The sequence below is a fragment of the Moschus berezovskii genome, chromosome 27 (assembly GCF_049115385.1).
Source record: "Moschus berezovskii isolate FMDL1 chromosome 27, NW_MosBer_1.0, whole genome shotgun sequence".
NCBI lineage: Eukaryota > Metazoa > Chordata > Mammalia > Artiodactyla > Moschidae > Moschus > Moschus berezovskii.
In genome coordinates, this window is record NC_142486.1 from 22,727,364 (window position 1) to 22,748,316 (window position 20,953).

Sequence of the window (20,953 nt, forward strand, 5' to 3'; positions counted from 1 at the left end):
TATCTCTGAAGGACTTTAATTATACAGATGTAAAACATTTAGTATTTTCCCACATCTCAGTGAAACATCACTTTAAATTTTTTTTTTTGTTTTTCAGACCGGTTATATTTTATTGTTTCTAGTTCACTTTTTCTTCTGTCATCTTCATTTGGATATTAAATTTGTCTTGTATTTTCCAATTTTAGACTGTGTGTTTTATTCCTTTTTTATTGCTTATATTTCTCTGCTGAAATTTATTTTCCCTATCACTGTATGTTTATTTTCTCTTATTTCAGTGACAATAGTTATATAGACGCTTAAAAGTCATGTCTTCTTAATTTCATAATCTGGGTTTTCTTTTTTTTTAATTTTTTTATTTTTTTCATAATCTGGGTTTTCTTGAAGTCTATCTCAGTTGGTATTAAGAAACAGTAACCATTTTAACTGTAACATGATATTGTACTGATAAGGTAATGTAATTGATATATAAGAATACACAGACTAAAAGGGAATAAAGAGAGAATTTAAGGACAGATTACTTTAAGTAGTTTTGGGAAAACTGCTTTACTCCACATGGAGAAAAATAATGTGTTTAACACTTAGACAAAACCACATATAAATGTGAACTCCTCATGGATTAACATTCAAGTTGTAGAAGGAAAAATAAGAAATATTAGGAAAATATTTTTGAACTTAGGAGCAAGGATGGGCTCCTCAAATGACCTCAGAAGAAGACGCACATGACAAAACTGATGAATTATATATCAAATTAAATATTTCTTTCAATAAAGGACAATAGAATCACAAATTGGAAAAATACACTTTTAACATTTGGTACCAGCAATAAATATATCTAGAATATACAAAGAACTTCTGAATAGTTTTAAGTTTTAAAATAAATATGTAAATAAATGTTGTGTTATTTGAAACTCTGTCATGTGGAGGGATTGCTGTTTTTAAACTTCCTTTTTGAATTGACATATATTTGATTTACAATATTAGTTTTAGGTGTACAACATAATGATTTGGTATTTTTATAGGTTATATTCCATTAAAAGTTATTATAAAATAGTCACTATGGAAAGCAGTATGGAGGTTCTCCAGAAAACTAAAAAATAGTACTCCTGGGCATATACCTGGACAAAATTGTAATTCAAAATGATACAGGGATCCCTATATTCATAGCAGCAGTGTTCACAATAGCCAACTGTGGAAACAACCAAAATGTCCATCAACAGATGAAGGGATATACAAGATATCATACATGTATACAGTAGAATACTAAACAGCCATAAGTAATGCCATTTGGAACACCACAGATGCAACTAGAGATTATCATACTAAGTGAAGTAAGTCAGAAAGAGGAAGATAAATACCATATACTATTTCTGTGTGGAATATAAAATACGGCACAAATGAACCTATCTACAAAACAGAAACAGATTCACAAACATAGAAACCAGATTTGTGGTTGCCAAGGGGGTGGAGGAGAGGGAGAGCGATAGACTGGGAATCTGGGGTTATTAGGTGTGAATTATTACATTAAGAAAGGATAAACAATAAGGTCCAACTGTATAGCACAAGGAAAGAAAAAAGTGAAGTCACTGTCGTGTCCGACTCTGCAACCCCATGGACTGCAGCCTTCCAGGCTCCTCCATCCATGGGACTTTCCAGGCAACAGTACAGGAGTAGGTTGCCATTTCCTTTTCCAGGGGATCTTCCCGACCCAGGGATTGAACCTGGGCCTCCTGCATTGCAGGCAGACTCTTTACTGTCAGAGCTACCAGAGGAACCCACAGCACAAGGAACTATATCTAATTTCCTGGGATAAGTCATAATGGAAAATAATATTTAAAAAAAGAATGTGTATATATATATATATATATATATATATATGTGAAATGCATTGAGTTCACTTTGCTATATACCAGAAATTAGCTCCAGTACTCTTGCCTAGAAAATCCCATGGACGGAGGAGCCTGGTAGGCTGCAGTCCATGGGGTCGCTACGAGGCAGACATGACCGAGTGACTTCACTTTCACTTTTCACTTTCACACGTTGGAGAAGGAAATGGCAACCCACTCCAGTGTTCTTGCCTGGAGAATCCCAGGGACGGGGGACCCTGGTGGGCTGCTGTCTATGGGGTCACACAGAGTCGGACACGACTGAAGTGACTTAGCAGCAGCAGCAGCAGCAGCACAACATTATAAATCAAATACACCTCAATTAAAAAAAGATATCAAAAATGATGGCTATAAAAAAGTGATGGCTATAATTCCCTGTGTTGTACAATATATCCTTATTACTTATATATTTTGTACATTGTAGCTTATATCTCTTAATCCCATATCCTAATTTCCTCTCCCTTCTGGTAACTAACTACTAGTTTTCTTTTCTATATCAGTTGTTCTTTTTATTTTGTCATGTATGTAAATTTTATTTTTTAGATTCCACACATAAATGATATAACAAAGTATTTGTCTTTTTCTGCCTGATATTTCACTAGGCATAATATTTTTAAAGTTTATTCACATTGTAGCAAATGGCAGAATTCTGTTCTTTTTTATGACTGAGTAATATTTCATTATATATCTTTTTTATATTATCCCATTCTGTATGTATATGGGCTTCCCTAGAAGCTCAACTGGTAAAGAATCCACCTGAAATGCAGGAGAACCCAGTTCGATATCTGGGTCAGGAAGATCCCCTGGAGAAGGGATAGGCTACCCACTCCAATATTCTTGGGCTTTCCTGATGGCTCAGATGGTAAAGAATCCACTGTATTGTGAGAGACCTGGGTTTGATCCCTGGGCTGGGAAGATCTCCTGGAGGAGGGCATGGCAACCCAATCCAGTATTCTCCTCTGGAGAATCCCCAAGGATAGAGGAGCCTGGCAGGCTACAGTCTATAGGATTGCAAAGAGTTGGACACAACTGAGCGGCTAAGCACAGCACAGCATATATGTATATATTGTATCTGAATCTTTGTGACCCCATGGACTGTAGTCCACCAGGATCCTCTGTCCATGGAATTCTCCAGGCAAGAATACTGGAGTGGGCATCCATTTCCTTCTCCAGGGGATCTTCCTGACCCAAGGATCGAACCTAGGTCTCCTGTACTGCATGTGGATTCTTTACCACCTGAACCACCAAGGAAGCCATATATATATGTATATGAATATATATGTATATGAATATATATGTATATGTATATATATGTATATGAATATATATGTATATGTATTCTTTATTCATTTGTCTTTTGATGAACACTTAGGTTGCTTCCATATCTTGGCTATTGTAAATATTGCTGCTATGGACATTGGGTGCATGTATCTTTTCTAGTCACGGTTTTCATTTTCTTTGAGATGTATATTGAGGAGTGGAACCACTGGATCATATAGTAGTTCTAATTGTAGTTTTTAAAGTATCCATACTGTTTTCTATTCCCACCCACAGTGTACAAGGGAGTCTCTTCTCTCCATATTCTTGTCAACATTTGTTATTTGTAGACTTTTGATGACAGCCATTCTGATATAAGTGAAGTGTTATCTCATCTGATTTACATTTTTCTAATAATTAGTGATACTGAACACCTTTCCAAGTGTCTGTTGGCCATCCATATGTCTTCTTTGGAAAAAGTGTGTATTCAGGTCTTCTGCCCATTTTTTGATTGGGTTGTTAGTTATTTTGATATTGAGTTGTATAAGCTGTTCGTGTATTTTGGATATTAACCCTGTCTGTCACACCATTTGCAAATATTTTTTTGAATGAGAAATGGAATTTTGTTGATGTTTGTTGTGCTTAAAGCTTTTAAGCTTAATTCTTAATTTTTACTTTTGTCTTAGGAGACAGAAAAGACTTTGCTACAATTTCCATCAAAGAATGTCCTGCCTAGGTTCTCTTCTAGGAGTTCCACAGTATCAAGTCTTATATTTAGTCCTTAATCTTTTTCAAGTTTATTTTAGTACATGGCATTATGAGGGAATGTTCTAACCTCATTGTTTTACATGTAGCTGCCCTTTTTTTTTTTTAGCGTAACTTATAGAAAAGACTGTTTTTTCTTTATTGTATATTCTTACCTATATAAACTGACTATAGGTCTGTGGATTTATTTCTGGGATCTCTACTCTGTTCCACTGGCTTATGTACCTGTTTTTCTGCTGCACCATTCTGTTTTGATTACTGTATATTTGTAGTGTAGTCTGAAGTCAGGGAATATGATAGCTTCAGCTTTGTTCTTTTTTATCAAGCTTGCTTCGGCAATTTGGGGTCTTCTGGTTCCATATAAATTTTAGGATTGTTTGCTCTAGTTCTGTGAAAAATGTCATGGGTATTTTGAAAGAGATTGTATGAAATCTGTAGATTGCTTTCAGTATGGCCATCTTACCAATATTAACTCGCTAATTCAGCAGCATGGGCCATCTTTCCCTTTCTTTGAGTCATCTTTAATTTCCTTCATCAATGTTCTATAGTTTTTTTTTAATAGAAACTCTTTTTTATGAAGGAATTGCTGTTTTTAGGCTTCAAGAGATTCTTTTGCGGTTATAAAATTGAAATATCAAGTACTGAGGTTTCTCATTCGTTCTTTGATAAATTTAGTACCTATCCAAGGAAGGTGCCCCCAAGAAGGGCATGGCAACCCACTCCAGTATTCTTGCCTGGAGAATCCCATGGACAGAGGAGCCTGATAGTTTACAGTCCATATCATCTCAAAGAGTCAGATATAACTGAATTGAATTAGCATGAAGCAGTAGCTGTCTTAATATTCTACTCAACTACTTGTCAATCCTTCTTAATCTCTGTATCCTTATCTTTTTTTCTTTACTCTTCCTTAATTTAAAGGTTACCAAACATGCTTTATCCACCCTTCTTTTAATAACATTTTCCCACTAATAGTATGGTATTAAGGAAACCCAAGGGCACACTGCCTGGTGTCAAGTAATATAACACTCAAAATCAAGAAGTGAAACAACAAAACAAAATTCAGATGTCCAACGCAAAAAAGGGTCATTCTCTGAAACACTGCAATCAATTATATAAACTGAGAAATATAGGTCACAGTCTTCTTTATTCATCAACAGAAACAAAAGTTTGTGTTCAGATCTAAACAAATACGAAAGATGAGCATGAGTGTCATTACTTGGAGAGTGTCATTACTTGAAGAGATGCATCCACTACAATATAATTTCTCTTATTCATACTAAATATTGCTATGATTTTGTCTCTCATAACTTCCAGGAAGAGATTTCATATTCCTTCACTTTATACATTAGGTATTTAATGATCTATTTGCCTCTTAGCTTCACCTCGAATAGCCTCCTGTATAAGTCTCTATTCTAGCTATAAAAAAGAAAACAAACAAAATGTAGTCCCCTGAATGTGGCATCCTATCTTGATGTGTTCATGGTCTTATTGCGCTATGTGCAATAGTACTCATTTATCTCCATCTAGCTAATTCATATAGTTACTTGTAGACTCAGCTTAAATTCTTTCTCGACAGACTACATAAAGATTATTTTTAATGACTGTTTATTATGTTCATCTATTCTCTTACTGGTTATGATATTTCCAATTTTTGTTGCTAATGCTAAAATGTGCATAGGTTTTTTTCTTCTACTGAATATCTGCTAAATATTAAAAGCTCAAGGGCTTCCCTGGTAGCTCAGCTGGTAAAGAATCCGCCTGCAATGCAGGAGACCCTGGTTTGATTCCTGGGTTGGGAATATCTGCTAGAGAAGGCACTGGCTACCCACTCCAGTATTCTTGGGCTTCCCTGGTAGCTCAGCTGGTATAGAATCTGCCCGCAGTGTGTAAGACCTGGGTTTGATTCCTGGGTTGGGAAGATCCCATGGAGAAGGGAATAGCTACCCACTTCAGAATTCTGGCCTGGAGAATTCCATGGCTGTATAGTCCATGGGGTCACAAAGGGTCAGACACAATTGAGTGATTTTCACTTTGCATAAAAATCTCAAGTATAGTTGGTAAACTCATATTACACATTAAGTGCTTTTCAAGAAAATATGCAATATGAAAATCTGAATTAAAAATTATCACAATTTTTAAAGTTTTGGATCAAATCAATAGAATTATACATAGACATGAATATTCAAATAATACCAACAAATTAAAATATATGTATTTGGGAAGCAGAACACTAAACCACAAGTGTATTGGTATAAGAATTGAAAGAGTTTCCCTGGTGGCTCAGTGATAAAGACTCCACCTGCCAAAGGAGACATGGGTTCGATTCCTGGGTTGGGAAGTTCCTCTGGAGAAGGAAATGGCAACCTACTCCAGTATTAATTCCATGGAAATCCCTTGCAGGCTACTGTCCACAGGGTCACAAAAGATTCTGACATGAATTATCTATTAAATAACAACAAAGCATAATATATATACATATATTATATATTCTCTTTCTATATATATATATGCTAATTTACCAAATGTATAAGATTTAGTAGCTTTTATATAATATACATTTAATTAAAAAATTACAAGTTAAGAATAAAGTGAGTTATTTCATATAGCTGTATAAATACATATATGTATACATACACATACACACATAAATACATATATGTATACATACACATATACACATACACACATATATATACACAATATAAATAACATATATTATTATGCAAACGTAATAAAAATTAAGTATGCATATGCATAAGGATCTGCTCACCAGGACCACCTCCATCATGATGACCTGGATTCCTGGGTCCTACAGAGGGCTTATTAGGAAAAAGTAAGGTTGTTTTCCAGCCTGTCTCGTCTGGCCATATGATAGTCCTCTGTATAGCAGCAAAACGCAGACGATATTTTACCTAGAAGTAGCAACAGAAAACAAACTATGTTTAAAACCAAACTAAACTGAAAAGCAAATATTAGAAAATAAAGCAAAATTAAATCCACATAGGAAACCATGTGATTTGAAATTGAGACTTATCTGATATGAAAGTGATTCTGAATGCCTGCAAGTGACAGTAACTCCAAGCACAACAAATATAATCCAATCATATCTGTATTTTAAGTCCTCTCCCAATGCAGACAGTTCACAAAAAGAAGATATACACATGGCCCACAAATATATAAAAAGTTTCTCAATGTCACAGAATGGAATAAATACAAATTAAAACTACATTGATACCTTACCTGTCACACTGGAAAAGTCAAAACATACTATGTTAACATACTGTGTTGGCAAGGCAGTCAACAGGCACTTTAATACCTTGCTTGTAGTATGCAAAATGGCACAATAATAATGGAGAATCTGACAATGTTCCACAAAACTACATATGCATGCATTGTTTAATTCAGCACTCATACTTTCAATAACAGACTTGGAATATAAACCTCAAACAGTATGGGAAAAAAACCACATGCACACAGTTGTTTGTTGTAACATTATTTGTCGTGGAAATACAGCATATTGGAATCAACCTAACTGCTCATACATAACAGACCGCATAAATTACACAACACAGAGTTCTGTATCTGCTCAAGGTACAGTCAGAAAATAGACACTAGATAACCTAATGGGTAGGTTATACTATCCATGCTAGATAACCTAATGGATAGGATAACTGTAAGGTATCAGATAGAGACAGCAGGAAGCAGTCATCGGCCCTAGGACTAAGGAAACAAAAACAAGGATTTGCAGTTATTAAAAATTGTAACCTTAAATGAGAGGTCATGTGGGGATGAAGAAGTCAAGCCTGAGGAGGGGCATAAGTCAGCTAGTACTAGGTTACAGAGCGTGAAAGAAGGGACTCTGGATGGGGACCTTGACTTCTGAAAAGAAGCTCTAGTTGCCTAGTGCTGGATATCTTTGAGAGGGTGTGATAAAGCTGATATTGAAAAGCGTTGAGCAATCTTCAAACTGCATTTGTCTGCCTCTATGAGAAAGAAAATGCCACTGACAAAAAAAAGAGATATTGCTGGGGTGTCATTAACAGCAACTACAAGCAGCCAGAAAGCCAACAGAAAAGTTCAAGTTACTTCTTTTTCTCCAAGTCTTGCTTCTAGTCTGCCTCTAGTGCCTTTTATTAGCTGAGTCCCATGGCTGGCTGAAAAAGTGGAAATGTAGCTGTAGCATCAAAAAGCAAAGTAAAAGAATGAATTTATGGTTCAAAAAGAAAAAAAATTACTGAAAAGTATGCTACCTTTTTCATAAAAAAGGCAAAATTAGGTGTGCATATATAATTTATGTTATACATCATGTAAGCTTAAATATATATATCTATATAAACTAGTATATATGTAATATCTATATACTTTATCTATCAATATACTTAAGTTTTGAATGCACTGCAAAGAGAGTTAGACTTCAGCACACTTTCACCAATTAGCTCACCATTTACTAGATTTTAATATTTGCCTATAGTTTTTATTTGAGGTAAAATTTACACAAATAAAATACAAATCTTAACTGTACATTTCCTTAACTATGTAAGTTTTAAAAATGCATAGCTATTCTAACTCAACTACTATCAAGATAAACATTACCCTCATTCCAGAAAGTTTTCATAATGCCCTTTCCCTGTTGATCCTGACCACAGTCAGACATATAATTTTTCTAATTTCACTACAGATTAATTCTGGCCATTATAAAATTTCATATAAATGGAATTAAATATAGCATTGTACTCTTTCATAGAAGGCTTCTTTTACTCTGTGTGTTTTGAAATTCATTAATGTAATTGCTATTTTCAGTAGTTAATTCCTTTTTATCACTGAGCAGTATTCCACAGGGGGCTTCCCTGATGCTCAGTGATAAAGAATACACCTGCCAATTCAGGAGCTGCAGGAGATTTGGGTTTGATCCCAGGGTCGAATTCACTCCAGTATTCTGCCTGGAGAATCCCGTGGATAGAGGAGCCTGGCAGGCTACAGTCCACCGGATCACAAGGAGTCAGACATGACTGAGCATGCAGGAATAGAGTAATATTCCATAGTATGACTGTAACAGAGCTCATTAATTTTATTATAAATGGGTGCTGAATTTTCTCAAAACTTTTTCTGTATCCGTTGAGATTAAAAAGCTGAAAAATTGGCTTAAAACTCAACATTCAAAAAACTAAGATCATGGCATCTGGCCCCATCATTCATGACAAATAGGGGAAAAAATGGAAATGGTGACAGACTTTATTTTCTTGGACTCCAAAATCACTGCAGATGGTAACTGCAGCCACAAAATTAAAAGACACTTGCTCCTTGGACATAAAGCGACTGAACTGAACTGAACCCATGAACTTAGGTCTTCCCAGATGTTGCTAGTGATAAAGAATCTGCCGGACAATGCAGGAGATGTAAGAGATGCCGGTTTGATCCCTGGGTTGGGAAGATCCCCTGGAGAAGGGCACAGCAACCCACTCCAGTATCCTTGCCTGGAGAACACCAAGGACAGAGGAGTCTAATGGGCTACGGTGCATAGCGTTGCAAAGAATTGGACGTGACTGAAACTGCAATACTTTGGCCACCTCAAGCGACGAGTTGACTCACTGGAAAAGACTCTGATGCTGGGAAAGGTTGGGGGCGGGAGGAGAAGGGGATGACAGAGAATGAGATGGCTGGATGGCATCACCGACTCTATGGATGTGAGTTTGAGTGAACTCCGGGAGTTGGTGATGGACAGGGAGGCCTGGCGTGCTGTGATTCATGGGGTCGCGGAGAGTCGGACACGACTGAGTGGCTGAACTGAACTGAACCAATCTAGCACGTATGTGCACACCCATGAACTCGGGCTGTCTTTCCATTTATTTTGGTCTTCTTTCAGCAATGTTTTGTAGTTTTCAGTGCACATTCTTTGTACCTCCTTGGATAAATTTATTCCTCAGTGTTATAACCTCTCCTCTGTCTTCTCTATTATTAAGCCCATCCCAGTTCAGTTCAGTCTCTCAGTCCTGTCCGACTCTTTGTGACCCAATGGACTGCAGCACGCCAGGCTTCCCTGTCCATCACCAACTCCCGAAGTTTACTCAAACTCATGTCCATTGAGTTGGTGATGCCATCCAACCATCTCATCCTCTGTCATCCCTTTCTCCTCCTGCCTTCAATCTTTCGCAGTATCAGGGTCTTTTCCAATGAGTCAGCTCTTAACATCAGATGGTCAAAGTATTGGAGTTTCAGCTTCAACATCAGTCCTTCCAATGAATATTCAGAACTGATTTCCTTTAGGATGGACTCGTTGGATCTCCTTGCAGTCCAAGGGACTCTGAAGAGTCTTCTCCCACACCACAGTTCAAAAGCATCAATTCTTTGGCACTCAGCTTTCTTTATAGTCCAACTCTCACATCCATACATGACTACTGAAAAAACCATAGCCTTGACTAGATGGACTACTGTTGGCAAAGTAATGTCTCTACTTTTAAATATGCTGTCTCGGTTGATGATTACTTTTCTTCCAAGGAGTAAGCATCTTTTAATTTCAAGGCTGCAATCACCATCTGCAGTGATTTTGGAGCCCCCCAAAATAAAGTCAGCCACTGTTTCCCCATCTATTTGCCATGAAGTGATGGGACTGGATGCCATCATCTTAGTTTTCTGAATGTTGAGCTTTAAGCCAACTTTTCCCCACTAGGTTATTTGTTACTGAATTTAATGTTTATAACTTTTATTTCTCTGCTTATATTTTCTATATTTTCATTTTTTTCAAAGCAGTTTTTTATTGCCATTGTAACATGTTTTATGATGGCTGCTTTAAAATCTTTCTCAGATAATTCTACCCTCTAATTCATCTCAGTTCTCATATCAGCAAATTGGTTCTTGGTTTGACAGATGATTTTCTGTTTTGTTAATTTTGTCAATTATTTTACAAGACTCTGGATTCTATTTAAATACTTTATTATATCAGGCAGTTAGCCTATTTTATGCAGCACTGACCTATTTCAATTACAATTTAATTTTCAGAGCTCTTTAAGTATTAATTTTGGTCTCACAGTTTATGTGGTTCCACTGGGGCTCACACTGGTTCATGCTATTTCTGCCTAAAGGAACACAAGTTTTCCTTCTAGTGGCAGAGGAGGCACAAGGCATAAAGCCCTTCCCAGGCTAGACCTCTTCTGTGGCTGAGTTCCTCATGCTGATTCTGCCTGTTTTGCTCTGGGGGCTCCCTATATGACAGGATATTCAGCCCACAAGAAGGAAGAGGCTTTCCTAGTTGGGCACATGTGGCAGGGAACTGCCTGTATGGGATAGACAATTCTTCTGATTGTGGGACTTCTTGTAGTGGAGTTTCCCTACCACTGTTCCTTGACTGCCTTCATGTATCTGAACAGGAAAAGAGAGTCTCTGGCCCATAGACATTGCCACTTTTTTGTAGCTGGGACCCTGTTGATGGTTCCACTGGTCCACCCACTCCAGAGTCTTGCATTGAGGGATGTCTTAGGCTGGAGGTGATGAAGAGGCTTCCAGACTGGGATACTTGTAGCTGAGTACCTCTTTCTCATGTGTTTCAGTATATATTAGCAGGGGAAGGGCTTGGTAAGGAAGGAGAGTGTTTTTCCTGGCCACTAATTGTTATCAGGGCTCCCTATCCATTCCTCATGCTAGATGTGTCAGTACTGTCTGTTAGAAATGCTTCCATTAGATGTGGAATGGTATGAGCCTGCTTGCTTCCTTCTATTGCTAGGTTGGAGGTCAGATAATGCTGGGTCTTGGCTGTCATCTGTTGGGTGTAATACACTAAGATGTGTGCCCTTGTGCTGCTCCTCTAGGCATGAGGTCTTAAAACAACTTACAGCGTTCTTATCATTTTTCAGAGTTTTGCTTTGCCTTTGCATTACATCCAGCTGTGCTTAGTGAGGAATGACAGAAGAAATGAGTCCCCACCATCTTGTCCATACCAGAAGTCAACAGTGTCTTTTGATGATAAGTTTCTAAAAGTTTGATCAAAGTTAATCTATTAATTTTTTCTTTAATGGTTATCACTTTTTGTGATCTGAAAAACTTTTGCTACTCCCAAGTAAAGGTGATACCTGTCTTTGCTTTACTCTAAAAGCATTGGGTTTAGCTTTGACATTTAAATCTAAAATTCATGAGCTAATTTTTTGTGTGTAGTATGAGGTCAGTTCAAGGTTCATTTTTTCCATATATACATCCAATCATTACAGCACTATTTATTGAAAACATTTTTCTTTCCCCATAAGATTTCTTTGGTGCCTCTGTATTTCTATTTTTAAAAATTAATTAATTAATTTGGCTGCACCAGGTCGAGTTGTGGCATGTGGTATCTTCGATCTTTGTCGTGGTTTGTGTTATCCTTCAGTTGTGGCATGCAGGATCTTTTAGTGAAATGAGGAATCTTTAGCTGTGGCATGTGGAATCTTTAGCTGCTTCATGCAGGATTTTCAGTTGCAGCATGTGATCTCTTAATTGTGGCACGTGCGACCCAGTTCCATGACCAAGGATTGAACCCAGGCCCTTGCATTGGGATCACAGAGTCCTAGCCACTAAACCACAATGAAGTCCCAAATGACTATACTAAAGAAAGCTTACTTCTGGGCTTTCTGTTCTGGGTCACAGATACATTTGTTGATCATATGCCAGTAATACACTTCCATGATTACTGCAGTTTTATATGTTTTATATAAGTCTTCCAATTTTGTTATTATTTTACAAAATGGTTCTATATATTTTAAGTCCTGTGAATTTGCATTTGCATTTAGACCTGATAAACAGGAAGTGACAAGCATTCTAAATGCCCTCAGTTCAGTTCAGTTTAGTCGCTCAGTCGTGTCTGACTCTTTGCGACCCCATGAATCACAGCACGCCAGGCCTCCCTGTCCATCACCAACTCCCGGAGTTCACTCAAACTCATGTCCATCGAGTCGGTGATGCCATCCAGCTAGTAAGACATTTGCTTACTAAAGGTTGAGAGATAAAGCCTATAAAGATTCAGGACCTTGCTAACTGGTGAGCTTTTTACGGGTCCAATGGTCTCTGAGGTACGCCAGGATATATCCTCAAAGAGTAGTTTTGCTGTACACTGTACTCCTAACCACTCAAAAGAAACACTGCAAAAAGAGGTGGGTGGGTCTTTTTTTTGATGAGCCTGTTTTTCAAAATTTTGGTGATGGCATATACCACATTTGAGAGAACTGGTCAGATTTATTTACGATGTAAAAATTTTTAGTCAAGTCCAGAAAAAGAAATGGGTCTGCAATAGGGATAAAGACACACAATATGCCTCCAGCAGGGGACCTATTCTATAGTTAAGGAGATACAATAATGGGCACCTAAACCACTGGATCTATAGTTCTTACCATATGCCATTATGACTCAGAAGCAGCAGACCTGAGAGAAGAAACTGAAAATGCCTATTAAATTTCAGATAAGGATAACACTCTGTTAATCTGGGACACTTTCTGTAGGATGTGGCCTATGTAAGAATAATTGGTAAATGACTCTATGTTCTTGGTAAAACATAAGGGTAGGGGAACCCAAGGCTTGGAAGTAGAACTGGCCCTTCTAATCACTCCCAGAGATCTACTTGTGGAATTTATACATTCCATCCTTACAAGCTCAAGTTCTGCTGCATTAAAGGCCTTGTTTCCTAGGGTAGCAGACTTTCAAGAGGAGATACAGTAAAGCTTCTACCAAATAGTTGTAAGATTATCACCTAGTATTACTGAGCTATTCAAACTGGTACACTGGCAAATAAACAAATTATGATATGAGAGGAAGCAATTAATCATGATTAAGGTTACTGTTACATAATGAAAACAGTGAGGGACATGGGGGCACCTCTTGGTGCTTACTTTTCCATAGAAAACAGTTAAGACCAATTGCAGCAACTACGACTTGATAACTAAAGGCTCAAGAAGGGTATGGTTCATCTAAACAGGTAAGCTAGATCCTCTGAAGTGTTTGTCAAGAGTGACTAAAATCTAGAATGTGAATGTGTAAATATTTCCTTATTTAAAAACCCTTTTGTTGAAATGCATTCAGCAGTGTCTGTTCCCATACAAATTCTGACTAACAGAAATATGCACAGGTTGTGATGAAGACAAAAAAGAAAGGGATAGGTGTGGAAGCTGAATGGGAGTTTGAATGGGAATTCACAGTAGCATTTGTACAGCAGAGAAAATGTGACCAAAGACCCAGAAACAAAAGCAATATAGTGTTTCCAGGTAATTTCTGGAAGTTAAGTACTGCTGGAACATAAAAAATTTGGTAAGGAGTATCAGAGATAGCCAAGTACTAGGATATTGATAGCCATGTATTTGTGCAAAGGACTCTGGACATTGGAAGTCACCAAAGTCTTTTCATCAGGACAGTGACATGATCATATCTGAGATTTAGTTTGATCCTTGTGGATCGTTGTAGATGAACAAAAGATCTGTCAAGAAAGTCACATAAGGGACTTCCCTGGTGGTCCAGTGGTAAAGAATCCACCTTCCAGTGCAGGGGATGTGGGTTTGATCCCTGGTCAGGGAACTAAGATCCTATATGCTGCAGGGCGACTAAGCCTGCAGGCTACATACCACAACTAGAGAAGCCTTCTCAATGCAAGGAGGAGCCCGCATGCCATAATCAAGACTCAGCATAGTCAAAATAGTAGTCACCTAAGATGTGGGAAAGCTGCTAGATATTAGATGGTCTATGCTATACATGAAATCATCAATAGAGATCAAAAGGTTTTAGAAAAATCATGAAGACAGACCAAGCAAAATGCAATACATTAGATCCCCAGAACTTACTCATCTTAAATATTCTCACCACACACAAAACTGGTAATTCTGTGAGGTGAGGAATATATCAGCTAATCTTACTGTGGTAATCGTTTTGCAATATACACATTTCAAATCATCACATTGCATATCCTAAATTTAAGTGTTCTATGTGAAAAGAAAGTGAAAGCGAAGCTGCTCAGTCATGTCCGACTTCTTGCGACCCCGTGGACTGTAGCCTGCCAGGCTCCTCCGTCCATGGGATTTTCCAGGCAGGAGTATTGGAGTGGGTTGTCATTTCCTTCTCCAGGGGATCTTCCTGACCCAGGGATTGAACCCAGGTCCCCTGCCTGGCAGGCAGACGTTTTACCATCTGAGCCACCAGGGAAGTTCTATACATGAATTATATCTCAGTAAAGCCAGAAAAAACAACAACAAACAAACAAAAAACAAACAGACCAAGCACCTGAGTACATAATCTGATGTCATAAACCTAGTTCAAACATTTGGTGACACAAGCACAGTCAATCAGAAATAAGAAAGAAAGTGAAGTTGCTCAGTCATGTCTGACTCTTTGCGACCCCATGGACTGTAGCATACCAGGCTCCTCAGTCCATGGAATTTTCCAGGCAAGAGTACTGGAGTGGGTTGCCATTTCCTTCTCCAGGGGATCTTCCCAACCCAGGGATCAAACCCAGGTCTCCCGCACTGCAGACAGATGCTTTACTGTCTGAGCCACCAGGGAAGCCTTATTATTCAGTAATAAGACTGAAACTTAAAATAGCACTGAAGACACTTTGAGCCAATGTATATTGTTGAGCCTAAACCTATATCAGTATATGGATAATTTTGACTTAGTAAATAGAAGTTGGCACAAAAGAAAAGTCATGGAAGGATGGGACACACAGAAAGAATATGTATTGACCTACTACTGGTTTTATTATTGCCTTCTACTGACAAGCATCTGTTTTCTAAATATAGAATTTGGCTCCATATGTAGCTGTTATAGATTGCCCTTTATTTTCATCACCAGCAGGATACGATGTTTATAAGATCTGCTAAAAAGGCACCAAGTTCAAAGCACTATCTTTTTCTTTCCTTCTTTTGGGTTATGCTATCATCTAATCTGGATCAATGTGGGTAAGCCTTAAGAGTTTTCTCTAGAGATTTACGAAAGGACTTAAATTCTATGTCTCATTCAAAGAAAAGGCTCTATCCATGCCTGTGTTTCACTACCTTTTGCAAAACTAGAAGCACTGTATGAGTAGTCCAAGTGTCCCATGAATCAGAAGTCCTATGCATGAAAGATACAGTTCTTCCTTTATCAGCATACTTCAAAAATTACAGACACAGACATTAAAGCTACTCAAATCTGGATTCATATTCTTGCTCTATTTTATACAAGTAGTTTGATCTTGGGAAAATTAGTTTCTTCACTGATAAAATAGGGTAGATAATACAAAATTCATTAAAATCACAGAAACTAAAAATCCAATTACAAGAAAACTATTTATTTAGAAAACTCTAAATACAACTTTCTCACCTGAAGTGGCAATGGATCATGTCTATTTTTAAAGTCACAGTCAAAAACAATGGCAGCCAGCACTTTATGAGATCGATAGTCATACTTAATGTACTTCTCAAACTCAATTTCTGAAGAAAAGCCTTGAACTATAGAGAAATAAAATTGTTCACTTAAATAAAAACATATGATAATCCCTTCTGAGAGAAAATATATTAGTTTACATGGACAAAAACCTATCCAAATATGCAAATTTGAAAACACTGTTTCTTAAATACTGGTATCACAACTACTTAATGGATATTTGGAGTTCAAAATATTTTGATAAAAAATTTTACAAAATTTTATTGCAATTTTAAATAATCATTATAAAGCACATATAAAGATAAGTCATTAGTGGTGAGGGAAATGCAAATTGAAATCACAATGAAATCACTTTACATCTACTAAGATGACTATAATCAAAAAGACAGAAGATAACAAGTGCTGGAGAGGATGTGGAACCTTCATTCACTGCTAATCAGAATGTAAAATGATATAATGACTTTAGATACCAATCTGGCATTTCCTTGAAAAGTTAAAAATAGAGTAAACATATGACACATTTATTCTGCTCTTGGTATATAACCAACAGAAATGAAAACATATGTCTACATAAAACCTATAGTTGAATGTAGCAGTATTATTTATAGTAGCCAAAAGGTAGAAACAACCCAAATGTCCTTCAACTGATGAAAGATATATTGTACCAATTAAATGCAGTGACAATGAAAAGGAATAAAAAACTGATGCATGCAAAAACGTGGGGAAACCCTGAAAACATTTTCAGTATAAGAAGAGAATCATGAAAGACCACAAATAAAGACCACACATTTTATAAAGTTGATATAAAAGGTTTATATGTAAACAATTTATATTAAAGGTTCATATGTAAACCATTTATTTATATAAAAGATTTACAACAGGCAAATTTGTAGAGGTAAAAGGAGATTACTGTTTTTCTTATCTTGATGGATAATTGGGATAGGGATGGATAATTTTGGGGCTATGACTAAAGATTTTGGGATTTATTTTTGGTGATAAAAATGCTTTAAAATTAATTGTGGCATTGGTTGCACACCTCTGTGAATATACTGAAGCCACTGAATTACACACTTCAAATGGGTGAAAGTATGGAATGTGCATGATATCTCAAAGTTACTTAATTAAAAGAAACAAATCAGGAGGTGATCACTTTGTGCTTTAAAAAACACAACTCATTTGATGGCTCAATACCTGTATAGTTATAATACAGGAAGGAATCATTCAAGATAGAAATTTTCTAATCAGAACAAGAGAGGAAAAAAAAGATTAGACAAAAGTTGAACAGAGCCTAAACAACCTGTGGGACAATACAAAATGTATCATCATAGTTTTAGAGGAGGAGAAAGATGGCCGTGTTAAAAAACAATTTTAAAAATAATTATTGTAAAGTCCCCCAACTTTGTGCAACTTACAGATTCAAAATGCTCAGTGAACCCCAAAGAAAAATGCCAGAAGAAATCCACAGACACACCATAATCAAACTTTTGAAAAATAAAGACAGAAAATATCTTGAAAGCAGCCAGAGAGAAATGTTAAAATTGGGCAGTATGATTTGTCCAACTTTATTCTCATTCTTTTCTCTACACTGTTTCAGCTCCATCAAAACCGTTAATGATAAGCTTTACAGAAAACTTTAATTTCTAACCTTTTATACTGATGTTTAGATTCCTCTTCACATTCTCAGTGATCTCTTTTACCACATCAATATTAGAAGGTACATAAATCAATTCCCATGTTTCATCATTTTGGAGGAATGAAGGCAGAGTACTGATGGGTTGAGAAGTAAAACTGAAAGGTCCAGCAACAGTTATATGAATAACAGCACGTAAGAGCAAAAGCATCACTGGAAATGCCAATGCAGTTAGGACTTCCAATACTAAATTCAAGAACTGCCTCCTCTAGAAGAGGAACAAAAAGATTGTGTTAATTAACTTAAGAGTACACATTCAAAGCAAATATATCTATTACATTAAGTTTCCGCCAGTTTCACCCTGGAACAGCTAAAGTTTCATATCATCCCTCTAACTCCCCTAACCAGTTTTCTTATAGGTTAGACTATACTATGATTAATGCAGTTTCATACATTTGGAAGAGCTACTTTTAGCTCTGGAATTGATTTTTCAAGTGTGTGCATGTATACAAACCCACCCCCATCCACACCCAAACTGCACCACATGGGCATTTATGGACATTTTCCAAGGATACCTTTACATACCTTTAAGGTAAAATTTTTCCAGAGGAGCACTGCAAACTGGTTGAGTGTCAACAAATCCATTCTTCTACAAAAAGTGTATGTTCGATTCCAGCAATGGAGAAAAAGTTTTTTTAATGTTAAGTTACCTAATAATGTGAACATCAAGCAGATAACAGTATTACTTCTTTCTCCTAATTTTCTCCTTAATCAATCTCAAAGTTTAATAGCAAAAATGATTGTGTATTTGAAATAAAATTAAATTGCTATTTTTTCTGTTCAATAATTTCCTTAATATCTAAAAATGTTTTAATGTGGTCAGAAAACAAAGAAGTAGCTAAACAAATGTAAGACGTTGTTCCATTTCTCAAGATGGCATAAGCAAACAGGATCTGATATTCTTTTTTTTAATTTATTTATTTTAATTGGAGGTTAATTACTTCACATTATTGTATTGGTTTTGACATACATTGACATGAATCTGCCCCAGGTGTACATGTATTCCCCATCTTGAACCCCTCCTCCCCCCTCCCTCTCCATCCCATCCCTCTGGTTCATCCCAGTACTCCAGCCCTGATATTCTTACACTACTTTCCAAGACCAGATGGCTTCACAAGTAAATTCTACTAACACCAATCTTTCTCAAATGTTTCAAAAAATAGAAGGGAAGGGAAACATGTCCAAATTCATTTTAGGAGGCCAGAATTATGCTGATATCAACCACATAAGGACACTATAAGAAAACTACATGCAAATATTCCTGGTAAATAAAGATGCAAAACTCCTCAAAATACTTGAGCAAACCAAATCCAATAGCACAATTAAAGCACCACTGATTATGATCAAGGGGATTTATCCTTGGAAGGCAAGGATGGTTCGGTATATGCAAATCAATAAATGTAATACACTAATTACTAAAAGATAAAAATCATATAATAATCTCAACACAGAAAGAGTAACAAAATTCAACACTCTTCAATAATAGAAACACTCAACAAACTGTGTACACAACAAGGTACTTTGACATAATAAAGGCCATATATGAAATGTCCACAGCTGACATCATACTTAACACTGAAAAACGAAGTGTTTTCTCTTAAAATCTAGATCAAGACAAGGATATCCATTATTGCCACTTCTATTCAACACAGTAATGGGAGTTTTAGCCGGGACAATTATGAAACATATCCAAATCATAAGGGAAGAAGTGAAACAGTCTGTATTCATAGATAGCATGATCTTATACAAAGAAAACCCAAAGGATTCCACACAAAAAACCCTTTGGATCAATCAAACTAATAAAAGTAATCATATGAATCCAGGATTGCTGCAGAATACAAAATCAGATCAGTCCTGGGTGTTCATTGGAAGGACTAATACTAAAGCTGAAACTCCAATACTTTGGCCACCTCATGCAAGGTGTTGACTCACTGGCAAAGACTCTGATGCTGGGAGGGATTGGGGGCAGGAGGAGAAGGGGACGACAGAGAATGAGATGGTTGGATGGCTTTACCTACTCTATGGACATGAGTTTGGGTAAACTCCAGGAGTTGGTGATGGACAAGGAGGCCTGGCGTGCTGAGATTTATGGGGCCATAAATCGTTGGACACAACTGAGCGACTGAACTGAACTGAACTGAGGTTTGTCATAGCTTTCCTTCCAAGGAGGAAGCATCTTTTAATTTCATGGCTGCGGTCACCATTTGCAGTGATTTTGGAGCACAAGAAAATAAAATCTGTCACTGTTTATAGCTATAAAAGGAGACACTTATGGTAACACAGTGACAGAGGGGGACTCTAAACACCTCACTTACAACTATGGACAGATTATATAGACAGAAAATCCCACCCATGGGGGCAGACTCCACAATTAAGAGGAACAACAACCTTTCTGCTTTCAGAAAGGAGACCCCAAATACATTTAAAAAAAATGAAAATACAGAGAAACACACAGCAGATGAAGGAACATGGTAAAACCCCACAAGATAAAAGAAATGAAGAGGAAATATGCAGTTTACCAGAAAAAAAGAATTCAAAGTAATCACAGTAAAGATGACCCAAAATCTTGTTAATAAAATGGAGGCACAGATAAATACTCTGGAGGCACAGATTGAGAAATGTAAGAAATATTTTAAAAAGACCTGGAAGAAATAAAGAATAGATAATCAGCAATGAACAACACAATACATAAGATTAAAAATACACTAGAGTGAACCAATACCAGAATAATTGAGACAGAAAAATGGTAAGTGAGCTGGAAGAGAGAATGGTCAAAGTGAAACAGAGGAGAATAAAGAATTAAAATAAATGAAGACACTCTCAGAGACCAATGGGAAAACATTGGTGCTGCTGCTGCTGCTAAGTCGCTTCAGTTGTGTCCGACTCCGTGCGACCCCATGGACGGCAGTCCACCAGGCTACCCCATCCCTGGGATTCTCCAGGCAAGAACACTGGAATGGGTTGTCATTTCCTTCTCCAATGCATGAAAGTGAAA

General features: G+C 36.9%; 1 protein-coding gene across 1 annotated transcript in view; it reads right to left on the bottom strand.

The window, feature by feature from the left end:
- The window catches only part of LOC129545010 (phospholipid-transporting ATPase ABCA3-like), a 241,795-nt gene extending 223,193 nt beyond the window's left edge, over positions 1-18,602 (bottom strand). Inside the window, exons 1-4 of the mRNA XM_088833045.1 lie at positions 18,484-18,602; positions 17,914-18,166; positions 16,206-16,333; positions 6,676-6,817 (exon numbers count right to left, since the gene is read on the bottom strand). Of these exons, the coding sequence (XP_088689171.1) occupies positions 6,676-6,817; positions 16,206-16,333; positions 17,914-18,166; positions 18,484-18,543 (583 nt within the window). The 5' untranslated portion in view covers positions 18,544-18,602. The remainder of the gene's footprint in view (positions 1-6,675; positions 6,818-16,205; positions 16,334-17,913; positions 18,167-18,483) is intronic.
- Between the last annotated feature and the right edge of the window lie 2,351 nt (positions 18,603-20,953).